The 17,991-nt window shown below is 47.1% G+C and overlaps 2 protein-coding genes across 2 annotated transcripts; both read left to right on the top strand.

Moving 5' to 3' along the window:
• Positions 1-4,254: 4,254 nt before the first annotated feature.
• LOC142602830 (protein N-terminal glutamine amidohydrolase-like) lies at positions 4,255-8,661 on the top strand. The gene is given in 7 exon segments (XM_075760582.1): positions 4,255-4,354; positions 4,464-4,568; positions 4,646-4,767; positions 5,387-5,437; positions 7,480-7,509; positions 7,511-7,629; positions 7,953-8,661. Coding segments are annotated over 7 exon segments (696 nt in total). The 3' UTR covers positions 8,122-8,661.
• A 4,784-nt stretch (positions 8,662-13,445) lies between these two features.
• LOC142602831 (uncharacterized protein C12orf50 homolog) lies at positions 13,446-17,421 on the top strand. Its single transcript, XM_075760583.1, is given in 6 exon segments — positions 13,446-13,476; positions 14,316-14,429; positions 14,432-14,464; positions 15,696-15,860; positions 16,839-16,916; positions 17,037-17,421. Coding segments are annotated over 6 exon segments (636 nt in total). The 3' UTR covers positions 17,252-17,421.
• Positions 17,422-17,991: the final 570 nt, after the last annotated feature.

The raw sequence follows: 17,991 nt of genomic DNA on the forward strand, positions 1-17,991 counted from the left end.
AAAAAGGAAATAAGAATGTATTTATCTGAACCACATATATTGAGTTAAGAAGGAACTTCTGCCTCCTTTAGGCAAGTTTATTCTGTAACACTCCTGATTCAACAGGGGTGCAACTAACAGCAGGTAACTCGCACACCAAGAAGGAGCTCTCAGAAAAAAAACCCCAACTTTCAAAGCTAAAGCTCCCCTCTGCCACACTCTTCTTGTGGACAACTTGAGCTTAATATCCTTTCAAAACGTTATTGCGGCAAAGCCTTTCATATAAACTTAGTGTTTCATTCAAAAAAACCCAAATCTTTTATTTCAAAAGTTGGTTCAGAGGAGCAGTCAAGCTTGACTTTGCATGTTCTGGGATTAAAATCTAGTGAGGAGAGCTTCTCTTCCTCTCTCTGTCCCATTTATAACTGCATTCAGAGGCACATGAAAAGATTTCCTTCAAGAGGATGGTATTTATCCCCGGGAAACCAAAGGGAACTCAAGATACACTTTTTTATGGCTGTAGATCTTGTTCACATTGCCATTTCTGCAAAGAGGATGAGTACTATCACCTTTCCTATGTGAGGGGGAAAGCTATACCCGTGAGAGGGGGCTTGTTCAGTTTGTTCAGCCAACCCAAAGTTTCATTAGGAGTACGCCAAACTAAGTCTCACACCGAAAAGGGCAGAAAACAGACCAGATTCTTTCACTTCTTGGCACTAACTTTACCAAGAGGTACTTCCATTAGTAGCTGATGGAGATGATAACAGAAGCGTGAAGAACGCGGCTACAGGAGAGCAATGACGCGCACTGCAATGCCCTTGCAGTGCCACACAGCGAGGGCTGTGGCCGCCCGCTGCTGGAGGGTCAGCCCTGAGCCACAGAGCTGGGCGATCCTGACGGTCTTCTCTTCAGACAACCTTGAACAAGTCATCCCCAACGTTCACTGCACAACTGGTCGTGATAAGACAGGCCTTTTGACGAGGAGGATTGCAATCACCTTTCCTTCATCGCTCGTTTTAAAGAGCGCCTCGCTTCCTGCAGTTCTCTAAGCTGGTGGAGCGAGGCCTCGTGATATGCTTTCCCATATCTGGCTTTACGTTGGGGCATCTGAGATGAAACCCCTACAGATATTTTATAGTTCTCAGATCCAGCGTAGATGGATATAACAAGACCTAAAGCTTAATGACAGGCAGTCCGGTCTGTCAGAGTCACTTTTCACATTCTTCCTCTCAAAGGTTTAAGAAAGAAATTGTAACAGAAAGCCTTTCAACTTATTTTTAATTTGTCAGAGCCCTACATTTATTTGAAGGCAGTTTTTGTGCACACTCACACACAGGAGTATATAAAGACTTAAACCAATACTTTCAGCATTCGCCACTGAGACAACTAGAAAAAAAACCCCTAGACCAAGAAATAATCTCACCTGCAAACGTACTCATAGTATTCCTACAGCTGGATGCCTGTGGCTTGTACATCGTCCTACAAAATGTATAGGCATGCCTGGGAACTGCCTATAAGGGTGGGTTATGTGATTAAAGGCTAATCTGCATAAACCAAAGGCAGCGGGGAAGCACGGGTGGGCAGAGGCACCCCAGTAACACAGCGGCAGGGGAACAGCCCGGCCCCGCTCCTCGTGAGGCCATCGCTCAGCCCAAGGCCCAGCTCCAGGGTGAGGGACCCCCCAGGGGTGCAGGCAGGAGAGCCCTTGGGGTCACCTAACAGACCAAGTGGGGGCCTCTGCCTAGAATACGACTCGCTGGGGGATGCCCATCATCACAGCCTGTCCTGGCTTCTTGTTTATTCAATGGCACTTCTGCCTCCCGGGGCACAGAGGTCCGAGCAGCAGCAGCGGGAGAAAGGGCTGCAGCTCCTCACAGCCTGCACCATTGCTAACAGACACCAAGCCAGCATCAGCTAGCAAGTGGCTTAACTTTTGGGAACCAGGTACTGGAAAGGTCACCAGTCTGGGCCAGGTATGGGAGACACTGGGCTGGGGGGACAGCTACTGGAGAGGCCATAGGTCTGGGCCAGGGACCCATCTGTCTCTGCACATGAGGTAACTGGGAGAGCAGGTCATTCGGGGCCAGTTACTGGTTTGACTGAGCGTCTAAGGACAGTGACAGAGGGGTATACATAGTACACGCGTGTGTATATGTGTGCGCGCACACGGGATCTAAATACCAGCAGCTGGAGCAGGCCTGTGCACCTCTGGGGCTTACGCAGCTGGCTGCCAGCCCCTGGAGGCAGCTACAGACAAACTGGGCACCCAAACCCAAATCGTACAGGGATCCATGTTACATCGATGCATCTGTGTGTGTTTTCCCACTAAGGGGTTTTCATCCTGATCAGCCAGAGAGGGAAGAAGGATCAGGCCATTTGTACTGTCCATAAGGCTACCAGATTCAGCCACTCCAAACATACAGCACTTTCAAATAAGGATATGTTAAGGAAGAGGCTTTATTTCTAAATACACGTTCACCTGTGAAATTAGACTCCAACGTTGGAAGCAACTCTGGAAGATTCAGCTTGCTTAAACTCCAAGATACACAAGTTATAACTGCCACTTTGGCTATTTCTGCTTCATTGATCTAGAAGTAAATATTCCTTGGGACAAATCTTAAAGGTTTGCCATATCCGTTAAAAGATGACTGGAATAATACGCTTCACAAATCTCTGGGCCATACCCAAGACTGAAAGAAGAACAAATACTTAGAGAATGTCAGCACAGATGTTAGGAGAAAAAAAAAAGAACAAAACAGTAGAGTGACCTGGGAGGTCTTTCTATGTATACTTATGCACTTGTTTGCTTTTTAAAAACATGTTTTTAATACAATGTTCACAATACAATACTTGTGATATTCATGATCCTCAGGACTGTCTTTTTACCTTAATCGTGGCTCAAACAAGGACACAGGCAAAGCAGTAACAATGTATATTGCTAACTCTGACGGCCCTCCCTTCCTAGGAAGGCATCCCAGTTCCAGGAGATGGCAGACACCAAGAACCATCGGGTTAACTCCAGCAAGCTGCCAGCAGAGCAAGAGTAACTAGCTCTTACCAACCTTATCAGGCTGGAAAAACACACTCAAGGACTGAAATTCAGTAGAAGCAAATGGCTAAACTGGAAAGGTAAAGCAACTGGATGAAAGAATTTTGTGAAGTATTTCACCATTTGAAAGCATTTCATATTTTCTTACTTTTCTCATGCTATAGGAAGTGATTAGCCATTGTTTCTAAAAAGTCTTTTCTAAGAGCTGTGTTTAGCTATCTGCTATCTCTGAGGAAGTCACTCTATGTTGAGGTACTGTCGGAACAGATGTATGTGCTCAGGCAACAAGGCTGTGAACTCTGATGCTGAGCTCCCTACACAGACAAGGCATGAAGCACTCTTCAGCCTGCAAAAGTGCCAGTTTCCACTTTGCCCAGATGAAGAGGGAACTCAGGAGCACACAGGTCTCAAGTACAGGTCACAAGACAATCTTGTCCAGCCTGAGGAATTACACCAGGTTTACAGACCTGCAGCTAACGCAGCTTCCAAAGGGACATTAGCCACTCTGGATCCGCCATGGGGCCGGAAACTTGGAAGAGGATAAACCCATCAGATGCCAGTTTACCTTAGGCCTTCTGCTGTATGCTCCTTACTCTCTGTGGATGAAGTAAGCTGACTAACTAGAGATAAACCGCTTGCTGACAGCAGAAAAAAATGCAAAAGCTGCCACCACCAAGTCCTTGCACATCAACAAGTTAGGAAAGAGGCATTAGGACTTGAACATGCAGCTAGCACCAGGATCATCTCATGCGCTTCTGCATTGTCTCTGCGGTTAGAAAGCTCCAGCAAAGTCCAGCCCTCCGAAACGTAAAGTAAGAATGACTCCATGCCTCAAAGCATGGGAAAGGTCTGCAAAAAGGGAAAAAAAAAGAAAAAAGAAAAGAAAGAAAGAAACCAAAACAAAAAAGAACCTTACAGCCAGTTTCATAATGATGATTCTGCTTTGGTTTCAGTGAAAGGTTTACATCTAGCTTCCTCACCACCACACTGAGAACACATGCCAGCTGCTTTATCTGCCTAACTTTGCTCAGCCTTCCAGCTTTTTAGGTAACAAAATAAACCGGGAAGTGGGGGGAAGGAGATAACACACCAAACCATAAAGCAATGCTAAAAGTTTATATTCATGGGGCTGCAGGTGACCCAGTGAGTGTCTCCCAGGACGCTGCTACTGGTCCCCCAGACCAGAGGTTGTGCCGAGCCCCCCCTTAGCTGCGGGGTGACCAGAAATGGGCGGCGAGGGGACGGACGACACATGGGACACCCGGCCGGCTGCGGAGGGCGACCCCGACTACTTCCTCACGTGCGGCCACGCAACCGACCGCAGCTGTAGGCGCTGACCCTAAATACTCGGTTTGTCCCTATTTTTCTCCTCCACATGACACCGATCTCTGGTGCTTTTGCGCGGGGACTCGGCTTTCCCAGCTCCCCTCAACAGCTCCCGAAGGCTGCCGGCCGGCACCGGCACCCCCCGGCCACGGCTTCCCCGCCGCGCAGCCACCAGGCGCCTCCCCAGACCCGCCGGGCCCACAGCCCGAGGCCCGTATCCCTGCGGAGCCATGGCAGAGCCGAGAGGAACCTTCTGTTCACTAGAAATGAAGTTGGGGTGAAAAAAAATATAATCAGTTCTTGTGTTTTGCAGTGAAGAAAATGTTTGGAAACTTTGTGACTACATCAGGAGTCAGGATCAGTACCCTTTAGAAGAATTTTATGCTGTTTTCATAGCCAATGATCGGAGGATGGTGAGTCTATGAGATGTGATCTGAATGCAGCGATGGCGAGGTTCAGGCCTTCAGACCGCAGCCCAGCCTAGCTGAGACCTGGTCCCAGGCCTTTAGACCACAGCCCGGCATAGCCGAGACGTGGGCTCAGGCATTTTAAGCCCAGCCCAGGCCTTTAGACCATAGTCTAACATAGGTGAGACACGGGTCCAGGCATTTTAACCCCAGCCCAACATAGGTGAGACATGCTCTCAGAGCCACAGCCCAACCTCTAAGTGAGACATGGTCCAAAACCCTCTTGTAGTTCACTTTGGCTCAGAGGTGTGCAAACCACACCACGTGAGATCTTTCAGTTGTGCTTTGAGGACCATGGGAAGAGGCATGATGTCCTTATGAGCTCTGGGGAATTCTTCCCTGTAATCTGTGGGTTCAGGGGAATGATTATGTTATGTGGTCCAGAATCGTATCTCCAACTTCATGCTCCCGAAAGACAGAAACTAGGGAAAATTTTCTGACTGCGGCACAGATGTAAGTTGATGAATGGATAGGTTAGCAAAGAACTAACCAATTAACCCACGATTAATCTGTATGAATCTGAAAGGTTTTATTCACTTCAGATTTATTCACTTACAATTTTCAGATTCCACTCTGGAAGCAGAAATCGGGACATGGAGATGAGCCTGTTGTCTGGGTAAGGCATTCTCTTCTCTCTCTCGGGAATTTTGAGCAGCGTGCTTCTGTAGTTGATAGCTGCAGGATCAGATGTGGGCAGTGTCAGCCATCTTTACCATAACAAACTGTTCCATCCGAACATAAACCCCACTTTTTTACCCTGAGGGTGATGGAGCACTGGAGCAGGTTGCCCAGAGGAGTTGTGGAGGCTCCATGCTTGGAGTACTCAGAAGCCATCTTGGGCACGGCCCTGGTCAGCTCCTCTGGGCGTCCCTGCTTGAGCAGGGGCTGGACCAGATGACCTCCAGAGGTCCCTTCCAACCTCAACCATTCTTTACCAGTTCTGTATTAATATGTATCATTCTTTTACAACAGGCTTATGAAGAGCCTATATCTGGTGCTCATTTTTACCATTCATAGTAAATTATCAGTGAGACAGCCAGTAAAACCTACAGGTGACAAACGTTAATGTTGGTAAGAGTAGATAACAGATTTGTGAAAATTAGTATTGTTGAGGCTACCAGCTTTGTAGAATTGTAAGTACATGTCTGTATTTGTAAGAAGTAGAGGGATGAAAATATCCATGTAGGCCTGACAGAGGATAGAAAAATATAAGTAATATATGTATCGGGTATCAGCAATTAAACTGACCCATAAATGGTGGCTTTGGAGTGTCGTTTGATCAATGAACATAACTCAGTACTTACCACTACAGAATTCTTTTAAAATATGTATCCTTATAGTGTTCTTTCAGTTATCTGGTATGGAAAAACCTCTATTTACTGTGGCAATTTCTGTGTCTGAAATTCTGCAAAATAATCTGCAAACTTCTGAAGTTCTGTGATTTCTGAATCACTCATTCTCTCTCAAAATATCAGTACATTTATATTACAAAAAAAGATTTAGTTTAAAAAGAGATCCAAATGTTACAAAGATGATCTAAGAAGGAACGGGAGGGTCAGGAAAGGTCGCTGCAGACTGTGGATTTCCCATAAAAATTCATGGATCGAAAGGTGTTTTAACTTGGATGTTTCAGTGGATCGCAGGATTTGTAAAGCTTGTAGTTAATTTTTCTTACAGTCTGTAACAAATTCTTCTAAATAGTGTTGCATACAGTTGTACACGTGTCTCGGTCTGACACAGTAGCTTGCCTAAGATCTTTTCCATTCCAGTCCCTTTGTGGCTAGGATTGTTTAATATTGAAAGTGTCAAAAGACAGTGCTTCATACTCTTTTTGTGACTGGATTTAATGTAAGCTTTAGTAAGCTCTTAACAGCTACCTTCAATTTAGTTTTGGAAAACAGCAGTGGACGTTCCTGACACCTAAGTAACTCAAATTTCTCCAAACCTCCACCACACCCATGTTTCTTACAAGTTAAGGAGTGAAACTGCACCTCAGAACCCCAGTGTCAAGACAAAATCATTATCTTGAAAAAGTGTGATTTAGTCCCCGCAGGCATTTTGTCGCAGCTTCAAGAGCTACTACCGGAATTTGTCTCACTCCTACGGTCCCCTTGATCTGAGCCGTTTGCTGCTTTTTCAGTTGCATGCTGTTTTTTCAGCGGCTTCTGGCAGCCCAACACTCAGCACTCAAATTCACACACCATGTTTCTTCAACAGGTACAACATCTCTTATTAGAAGAGATCGCTAGATCATTTTAACGTTAAGCTATCGTCATGTATCGCGAACTTTGATTTAGGACTAAGACAAAAATGCTTATCCCACGTAACTTTTGCGGTTTGATGTGGGGCATGAAAGAGATTTGCTATTTTCTTAGGAGTAGCATAAACTTTAGTTTAGCTGTCCAGGCTTAAATCAAAGGGGGCTGCAGAGGAATGGAGAGAATACCAAGGTTTCTTGAAAAGCACGATGGGCAAGACAGGTGTGAGGAAATCTCTCTCCTGGTGCCAGAAGCGTTACAGGCTTAATACTTCATGGGCAGAAAGCAGGATTTAAAGAAAAGGATCTGTAGCTTCTGCTTCTAGGAACCATTGTTTTTCCACTCCCTTTGCCACTTTCTCATTAACTGTTTAACTAATGGCGATTACCCTTCTTCCCAGGACTACCATGTTATTCTACTTCATGTTTCCAGGCGGGGAGCAGAACTTCGTTTACGATCTTGACACAGCGTTGCCGTTTCCGTGTCCTTTTGACGTGTACAGCGTGGAGGCCTTTGGGCTGGATGACAGCCTTCATCCAGAATTTCACAGGCGATGATGTAAAATATAAAGACCATGAATGTTATTTCATGAAATCAAAGCTGAAGTTCTCTTGGTGGATGGATGGTGACAAAAGTTTTTTGCTGTACTCTAGTAAAATCAATGCACTGCCTTCTTTTTCTAAAGCTTTTTATCTTAATCATCAAAAGCCCTTTTCTTTCCTACTGTAGTTTCTTGTTAACTGCTTGGCACGATAGTCCTGTTTTATGTATTCAAGGAGATTAATGCTCCTGGATGGGAGGAAAGGGCTTTTGTCCTAAGTGACCGACAGTATTGTATATGCATCTCTTTTGACACAATTTTGCATTGTTTAGGAAAATCAGAATGATTCGAGCAGATTTGTACTTGAAGACGTTTGCTTCAGACAGATCTCATATGAAAGATGCAAATGGGAAGTGGCAGAAACCTCCTCCTTCATACCCTTGCATCGAAACTGCAGGTCAGCTGCCAGAGCTCCTTTCTCCTGCTTACAGTGTTGAATGACATAGTCCAAGATGCACACAAGAAATAAATGTGCTTTCATAACATGTGTCCAGAAGCACATCCAGCTAACTATTTCATATGGGGGGAAAAAAAAAAAATACAATAGGGCTATGAAGCATTTGGCACTTCCTTTTCTGAATGTGTAAAATCTTGCATGCCTCCTGGCATTTACCATTATCGAACATGAATTACCGATCTTCATGAACTGAGAGCAGAGAACGAGTGGTAAGTACTACTGTTCTCCTTACAGAAGGGAACTGAAGCAAGGAGGCCAAATAACTTGCTTAGGGGTCACAAAGTGAATTTTTAACACACTGATTCCACCACACTTTAGCTGACAGGTCCCATCCTGCCAGAGCAGGTTGTTTTGACAGGAGGAAGTTTTCAGGCTCTGCTCAGCGTGCTGGGTTTGCCTGCAGGAGATGTTTGAGGTTTCTCTACCAAGTGAATGGACCTGAGAACTCTTTAAGGCAAACTGACAAGTCAGCATTTTTTTCCCCAAGCCTTAAGCCTCTTTGAAGTGATAGTCTAGGTAATAGCCTCTGGGCCAAGCAGAGAGAGAAGTAGGGACTTGTCATCTCTTCTGTTCTATAGAGCTGCTGAAACCATTCTTATCACACAGCATTTCAGCTTATTTAAGCATGTGGTTGGCAAGCCCGCTAACATTCGCCATGTGTTTGTCCTCTCATTTTCTTCCCAGATGGAGAAAAGCGCGGGGAAGTTTTGCTTTGAAAGAGTTTTCATGTTCTTGCTCTGCATGTTTGGTTTTGTTGCTTTTTTAATAATGCAGTACTGCTGTGTGTTTCTGTTAGAGAAGGCAGGGTCAAAACCCCATGTTTTGTGTTCAGGTCCAATCCAAACTGATTGAAAACATAAAATATACGTTCTGTGTGGTCACAGGTTCACTAAGTTTAATTTGTTATGAAAATTTGACTGTTGAAATGACTTTTGCAGACTATGTTCTAAGGCATCATTTCTAAGATGAATAAATACTAGTACGTTTTCACTTTGCAGTTTCAGAGGTCTTTTAATGCAATGCATCTTCTCGTTTCCTCCCAACCTCCACGCTTCTGTTACTCTTCCCCAGAGAAATTACACACCCTTTACTATACAAGTTCTAGTGTGCAAGGAATGTCCCACCCATAGGACATTTGAGAACCGGAGTAGTTCCCTGACTGGCACCTTCACTTAAACCAACCTATAAACACCGACTATCTTTACGGTAACTACCACTTTGCGGTCAAGATGTTTAATGACAGGTGAAGTCACAACAGCTGTAATCCAATAGATCACACAACAAAAGTGGAAACGAAGTGAAACAAGGCCTCTAGTCAGCATGAGAAACCTGCACTCCATGGTGGGATGGGGGAGAGAAGCGGAAGAGAAAAAGTGAGAAAACTCGTGGCCTGAAATAAAGACACTTTAATAGGTAAACCAAAAGCCACACGCGCAAGCAAAGCAAGACAAGGAAATGGCTCACCACTTCCCATCGGCAGGCAGGTGTTCAGCCATCCCCAGGAAAGCAGGGCTCCATCACGCGTTCATGGTGACTTGGGAAGGAAAAAGAAAGACGAGAAAGACGAGAAAGAAGAAAAAAGAGAGCGAAGCTTATTTTTCCCCCACAAGGCTCACAAGCTCCCAGGGCCGGCATGTTGGAGCGGCCCCGTTCCTTGCCCTGGCTGTTCCCTACACTTGGAAAAAGCAAACGCAACCTCAGGGCCGACACCGGGGTGCAGCTGGCAGGAAAGGAGCGGGACAGAGCTGAAACGGCCCCCAAACGACCTTCCTTTCCCGCATGCCAGGGGCGAGCCCTACGGAAACCTCTACCCTGCCTTTCGCTCCAGACCTGCGGCGACACCTCCCGCCACCCGGCTGTCCCCCTCCCCGCAGCCGGGCCGGGCCGGGCGGACCTGACACGCTCCGTGCTGCTGCCTGTCCCGGCCCCGCCGCCGGCACCGCGGCCCCGCCTGCCTCCCGCCCGGCCCCGTGCCGCCCCGGCCACCTGGCGCTCCCGCTTGGCCGACGGCTCCTCCCTCACCTCGGTCCCGAACAGAGCCGGCAGCTGCCGCTGCACCGCGCCCCGCCGGCTCATGGCCCCGGACGGCCGGACGGCCGAGCGCTCGCCGGGGACGGCGGGGCGGGGCGCGGGGCGGTCGCCTCTCTCCAGCAGCCCTCAGCGAGGCGCTGGCTCCGCCGCTCTGCGCCGCCCGGCGGGGCCCGGCCGCGGGCCTGCGGCAGCTCGGCTTTCCACAGCGGCGGCTCCCGCCGCGGCAGGGCCGCCCCGGCCCAGCTGTGCTCGGCGCCGGGCTGAGGCGGCCGCCTGGTGGCCCGGGGCGCGCCGCGGCGGCGGCCCTTAGCCCTTGGCGGTGCCGTTCCCCTGGCCGGGCAGCCTTTCCTCAGGCTGTCTTTTCTGCTTGCCGGGGTGCCACGGGCCTGGGGCGTGGAGGCCCTGTCCCCAGGGTGGGTGCGGGGACCTCTCCGCGCCCCATTTGGCCTCCGTCAGGACAGCTGCCTCCTCTTGTTTGTTCCCCAGGCTCTCTGCCTCGGTACACGGCCCTGGGCCCGTCTGTGGCGGGTTGACCCTGCCGGTGGAGCCAAAAAGATAGGCCTGGAACGAAGGCCTGCTTCTAGGACACATCCTAAGAAAATGTAGCCAAGAAGAAAGGCCTGTAATGAAGGCCTCCTTGTATTATATGTGATAAGAAACTAGTCATTATTACTTTAGGCAGAAGGCTAACGATTCTTAGAATGAGCACCTGCTACGCATCAGGAGAAAAAGGAGGAGCTCCAAGACGCTTCAAGGTCCTTATGTACATACCTTGCAGAAAGGGAGGCCATTCATTGCCTCCAGCAACATCCTTAGCTTGCTGAGGCGTATAGCAAGCAACTACCAACACCGAAATACTGAGAAACTAGGGGAAAGGTAATTTGGGCCAGGGTCCCCACGAGCACCGACCCATAAGCCCCCTACCCAAACTATACCAGCTACTCAAAAGATAGAGGCGGAGAAAGGAACTGAGCATGCCTTCTAGTTTGCATACTAGGCAAAGAAATAGGAACCAATTATTGTAACGGGGAGCGTACCACTTTGTAATCTTTGTAACGTTTGTGTATAAATATGACAAGAGAACCAGCATTAGGTGTGCCTGGTTTGAGGAACTATCCTCCTGACACCCAGCGCTGCAATAAAGGAAATGCCTGCTTCTTGATGCCAAATTGGTGGTAATGAGGGTTCTTTCATTCCCGAATTTCGGTGACACCGGCACGCCAGGTGCCCCCCAAAGCTGCTCTGTCGCTCCCCTCCTCATTTATGACCAAGCAAATCCCAGTGGGGTAATGAGAAATAAAACCGAAACCTTAAAACACCTTCCCCCGCCCCCCCTTCCTCCCGGGCTCAAGTTCCCCCCTGCTTTTGCTCTACGTGCTCCCCGCGAGCGGTGCAAGGGGACGGGGAGTCGGGGTTGCGCTCAGTTCATCCCACGTTCTCTCTGCCGCCCCTTCCTCTTCACGCTCTTGCCCTGCTCCAGCGTGGGGTCCCTTCCACAGGGGACAGGCATAGAATCACAGCTTGGTTTGGGTTGGAAGATCATCTAGTTCCAAGCCCCCTGCCATGGCAGGGACGCCCTCCACTAGACCGCGTTGCCCAAAGGCCCACCCAACCTGGCCTTGAACACTTCCAGGGAGGGGGCATCCACAGCTTCTCTGGGCAACCTGTTCCAGCGCCTCACCACCCTCACAGTGAAGAATTTCTTTCTCGTATCTAATCTGAGTCTACCCTCCTGCAGTTTAAAGCCATTAGCCCTCGCCCCGTCAGTACATGCCCTTGTAAACGGTCCCTCTCCAGCTTTCCTGTAGGCCCCCTTCAGGTACTGGAAGGCTGCTCTAAGGTCTCCCCGGAGCCTTCTCTTCTCCAGGCTGAACAACCCCACCTCTCCCCGCTGGTCTTCACAGGAGGGGGGCTCCAGCCCTCTGACTGTCTTCGTGGCCCTCCTCTGGACTCGCTCCAGCAGCTCCATGTCTCTCTTGTACTGGGGCCCCCAGAGCTGGACGCAGTACTCCAGGTGGGAGCCCTTTCACATCGTTTCTCTCTTCACAGCTCTTCGGGCCATCTCCTGATACCTGAGTCACAACCAAATTGATCGGCTCCTCGAGAGACCTGAAAACTTCCAGTCGTTTCAATGTCTCCGTACTTCTCCCCCAGCTTGGGCGTAACCACCGCTGAGCCAGCCTCGTACCGTTTGTGCCCGTGGAGTCTCTGGCACCTGAAGTGTCATCTCCAAGTCACTGAGGTCACTCAGCGTGGGAACCGTGACCCCATGTCCTGGGGGTCACAGCCTGCCTGACCGCTTTCCAGGACTGAAACTTCCTTTCCCCGCCTGGAGATTGTCTGTTCAGAGGCAGCCTCGGACGGGAACCAGAACAGAGGTGTTAATTAGGGACACAAGTGCACGCTGTTCTTTCTGCTTTAGCTGTGGCAGTGGACATCATGGAAGCAAGGAAAAGCAATGAACCCCAACAACGTCAGCCGTTAGCAGCTAGCAGCGTACTAACACGAAGCAGCAAGTTTCTCCATCCAAAGAAAGAGGTGCTGCCAGAAAAACACGGGCCAAAAGGGTTTTGGTGGGAAAACTAGTCAAAGGATAAGGTTTGTCTTTGTGGTATGAAAGATTTGTTTCTAAGACCACAGTTCCTACAGCAAGAAGTTGGGTATTCTTGTAGCCCTGCCAAATGGGTTTGTTCCGGTTTACGTTAAAGAAACACCAGAATGGGAGACCCTTTGAAACGGTCCGGTTTTCCGTACTTTACTCTGAAGCGATGGAGAGAGAGGAAGGTGTTCAAGCTGGACAGGCCACATAGCACCATCATGCTGAGGTCACGAGCTGGAGGAGCAGTTGGAAGCTTTCGTAACGTAACATTCTGTACCGGCTAGCAACTGCCTTCGTCGGTTCAACAAGCCCGGAGAAGGTAGCAGCTCCTTCGTTCAAGCGTCTTTCGCCGTCTGTTGGAGTTTTCTTTCCAAAAAGCAGCAGAGCTCAGGTCTGAAGGTGCAGGTTTGGAGCGAGAACTACTGCTTTCAGGACACGATTACGGTTTGCCTGAATGTTGAGAGCTGTAACGTTTTCAGGTCCGTTCTGCCGGTACTAAGAGAGTGGAGGAGAAGCCCGAGAGCTGGAAATGGCCACAGCTGGGAATGACCGCTCTTTCCATTTTTGTTCCCCCTACGCACAGGTAAATGCTGTAGATTGTAGAGTGGTTTGTATCCTTGATTTTCCTGACATATCTGTCTTGAAAGGGAGGGTGGTTATGTAAAGTCAGACGTCGCTATGCCACTCTGCGTGGGTCCTGGCCCCATCTGTAGGTCAAACAGCTGATTTTCAGAAGCAGGGAGAAGAGCTCACGATCATCTAAGCGATGGACAATTTCTCCTGTGAACGCGGCTCAGATACACTCAGAACACATCGGTTAATAATTGCCCACATAAAGATCTCTCATTGCTCTCTTACCGGCTCAACACAATATTGGTTGTGTTAATAAGTAGGCCGCGTTTATAATTTCTGCTTGTAGCGACTACCTGAATTTCTGCAAAATCAGTTATTTAAAACAAAGTCCTTCAAAACGGGTTTGTCCTTCAAAGACATATTTCTCTTCCACCTGGTGCAAATCCAGGGCTGGGTGGAGGGCTCTTGCTTACTGCATGCATTCCAGCATCGGGGACTGAGGCGTTAATGCCACGGAGATGGGCTGTGGCTCCAGACCCCAGCGTGTCTCGGGGGGTGGCCCAGCTGTCCCGACGACAGTCCAAAAGTGGCGTGTTTTGGAGATGCTGCTCCGAGACCCAGCTGCTAATGTCTGGAACTGGGTGGAACTTCCCGTCACGTACTCAACTATTTTCAAGTGTGACTTTGATGTCCTTTAAAAAATGACACAGAAACTCATTAAGAAACCACCGGTACCCCGTGATACTGCACGCACTGCAGTACAGCAAGGAGACTGCTTTGCTCCTATTCTCATCTACCAACATCACAAAAGCTCCCTTGCCCTAGCTCAAGATAACTTTAGAGTTACCTGGAGCTTAAGATAACTTTACATGTTCTAAACTAGCAGCGCGTGGTCCCACAAAATCTTAGTCATATGTTCACAGCAGTACGCTGTATGTGAATCCATTTAGCCCAGTTTTATTGCTGTATTTACAGTACCTGAAACCTGTTTTCTCCTGCAGCAGAAGTACAGCAACATCTCCTGTTTCTGGGAAACACGACCCTCAGGCTGTTTGAGGATCACTTGTGCCTTCCATCACAGCAAACCTCGTTTATAAATGGACTTTTTTTGCCGCCGACTAACAGTGAGTAAAAATATTTTCTCAGCCGTTTCTCCAGTAGAGTAAGTAAATGCACAAAAACGTCCTTCCAGCGCTTACGTAGCATACGCGCAGGTCAAGAAATGTACCATGGCAAATCAATCAGGTATGATCCGCGATCCCGGCAAGTTGAAGGCAAAGAAAGGAATTGTATTGGCATCTGAATAAGGTTGCCATATGACTTTTTTTAGCTGTCTTCTTCCGAATCTTTGTAACTATCGGTGACATGAAAGATGAAGTCACAAAAGGCAATTTAGGTTGCTAAGATCCATGGCGTGAAAATGTTGCCTTCCTTGGGTAGACGAAATCTCTCCAGGAGTGAAAATGGTTAGTGGGCAGGTAAGCACTTAAGAGAAATGAAAAGCAGCGTGTGTGGTTGGAGGGAGGAGGTTGTTAGGGCCACCAGTAGCAGCATCTGTTGATAGAGCACAACCTGTTATATGGGTGAGACAGCCCTTGTATAGACAACATCAGGTTAGAGTGCTGTGTCTGCAGATGTATTTCCAGTTTGTTGTTTGGAACAAATTAATAAATTAAATCAATAAATAAATTACTAGTGAAATTAATAAATAAAGGCTCTACCAAGTGAAGCGTTGTATCTTAATTTCTCTTGCACGAGATACAACCAATCTGCTCTGCAGGAGTGTTACTGAAGTGCCTTTAACATGATACGCGTGCTGCTCGTGGGCAAGCAAGAGATGCACAAGCATCTAATTCAGCGTAAATTAATTTCATGAACTTCATGTTCTTTCTCAAAATCTACACTTTGCACTTAGTAGAGAGAGTTGTGGTTGCAGAAAATTGTGAGAGAAAAAAATTGTCGACAAGCTAAAAATCAGTACTCGTGTGCTTAGCATTGCTAAACTCTTCAAAATTTAAAACTGATGCCATGGCCTGCCTATTATTCAGCATGTTTATACTATTTTCACAGGTTGAGTTCTCAACTCATTGACTCACTTCAGCCCCCGTATTACTGATCACATGTTGTCCCATGGTGTAAATATCTACCTGCTTTTTCAGACTTTCTGTACTTGGAAGATGCTCTTTTGCCGACCTCAGCAGAAGATTTGTCCGAAAAGGCATAATCCCTCTAGTTAATGACTCCTTCAGTATGGCAATGCTGGCAATGATTTCAAGAAGATACCTGCCGGCCTGAACCTGGATTTGACCTTCCAGTTCCCTCCTAACAAAATGAATATAATGTTCTTTTCTGCAGCTGCCCCATTGCAACAAGGGGTCCAAGAAGGGATTCCGCACCCAGCCCATGGTCAAGAGGCACTCAGAAATAGAAAGAATATTTTACTACCAATTCACCCTCCACTGGTTATAAACCTCAACGATGAAGACAACGATGAGGACGATGATGAAGAGGAGGAGAACAGTAAACAATTTTTTCTTTCTTTTACCAGGAGGTAGAAGGGGGTTTTCCACTCTCGCAATGTACTTTGCAACTGATTTATTAGCATAGCCATCAAACCACCCTGTTTTGAGAAAAGAGGTGTTGACGGGTTTGTGACGTAATCTCCAAAATACCTGGAACTGGTAGTCACTCTTCAAAATTTCTCAACATTTGGGGACGAAATGACAAGTTCGGGAGGTACTTCTTTTCTGGGAAACAAACTTTTGACCAGGGGCTGTACACGCTCCTCACTGAAGGTGAAGTCACAGGTTGCTTTACAAAAGGTAGTTGTGTGACTTCCCCTTAAATAATTTCAATCTGGCAAAGAGAATCCCCTCAAAACTCTTCATGAGTTTAACTGAATGTGTATGTGTATACATTTATTGATATATTAGATTTTATTTAGGTTTTGAAATGTAGTTAAACCCTTGACTGAGAGATTCATTGGGAAGGAATGAATTGTGCAGTCCCAGGGAGTGAAAGCGAGAGACCGACCTGCTCTCACGCGTGCACTCCGCAAATTCCTGTGCTAGTTCTCAGGCCGCCCCAAGCTGCTTTTCACTTTCCCCCTGCCCTTCAGGGCTGCCTGTTAGCGCTTCCTAACTCGGTTTCAGTCCCAGGAAGCCACCTTAATTTAAACAATATAAAAAGTAGGGCTTTGCTGCTCTTAGCGGCCTTAACTGAGACAGACAAGGAGCACTCCCTTCACCAGCTCTGCCGGCAGACGTTGCAGCAGAGTAACTTTGGGCAGAGCTCGTTGTATACACGTTGTAACTGCAGTTCCACTGCAGCTGGAAACTCCTGCTGTTAAGGAATCATTTTTCTGTCCAGAATCAGGGCTTGCAGTCAGAAAAAAACAAACCCTGACCAAAATGAAACTCACGTTGGTATTTGACCATTAAGAATTGTGGAAGGTCTTTGTACAGATACCGCGTAACCTTTTAAAAACACTTCCTACAGGTGTTCCTGACTGGGTGCCTGAGACTGCTGCAGACATGGAAGAGGAAAGAGCAATAAAGGAAATATGCTATAAATTGGGTAAGTAGGAAATTAGTCACTCTTTCCTCAACAGCAATATAGTCACTCTTCCCTAAACAGCAATACTGCCGATACAGTAAACATTGGGGTTTTTTTTTTCTCCTCTTGGGGTACGTTTAGGAGAGTATTACGGGATTCAGTACCCTCAGGAACACCAATCAACAAAAACTGTGTCTTCACCTCGGGAAAATGAGCTATTACCCTTGGAAGCTACCGAGCGAGACTTGCAGAAAGGCAAGTGCTTTTCATCTTCTTGGACAACGTTTACCACTTTTAAAATTACTGTCACAGGGAGAAACTACTATGTCGCTTGCCCCTCCTCCCCTCTTCGTTAAATTAGTGACAATGAAGGATAGCGTATGACAAAGAGCGTCAAAAGACTTCACTACTTTTTCCCCATATACATGGGTAGTGTCACACACGTGGCGACTACCTGTGTCCACTGGCGAGGGAAAAGGTAGCAATGGGCTATTAAGCCTATGTCTACTTTCCTGAGACACACAACAGAGGTCTTCCCTCCAATTTTTCTTCACGATCAAGATTGCTGTCGTCTAATTTGAACCATCCTGAGGTTAGGAATGTAGTTTCAATTTCTGATTGCGGCGCTCTCAGGTGTCTTATAAAGGATGGTAACAAAAGATTTCCATTTTCTTTTGAATGTTGGGCTTGACCCAACAGAATTAAGGTCAAAGAAATACAAATTAATAAATATTTACCTCCCGTGGTATGTTTCTCCTTCATTCTTGACCAAGTGGCATGACTGACAAAAATCCACATTAGGTTTTTTTACTGAATAAGTAATAATACAGCTCCGTGTTAGGAGAGAGTTATGTTCTTACTGTAAGACGACACCAGAGTAATCAGTAAATCAGTCATCCAAAATTGCTGGGCAGAAATATGACCTGCTATTTTTAATAAAAAAGAATATCATTGTTTCACACCTTTCAGATGTTTCTTATTAAACTAGTTTTGATAAGCCATTTCTGGCAAGTATTGAGATATATTTAGACTATCGACAAGGAAATCCGCAACAAACAGACGAATACAGGTTTTAATATAGGTCTTTCTTTAGAAT

This window comes from Balearica regulorum, chromosome 8 (assembly GCF_011004875.1).
Source record: "Balearica regulorum gibbericeps isolate bBalReg1 chromosome 8, bBalReg1.pri, whole genome shotgun sequence".
Classification (NCBI taxonomy): domain Eukaryota; kingdom Metazoa; phylum Chordata; class Aves; order Gruiformes; family Gruidae; genus Balearica; species Balearica regulorum.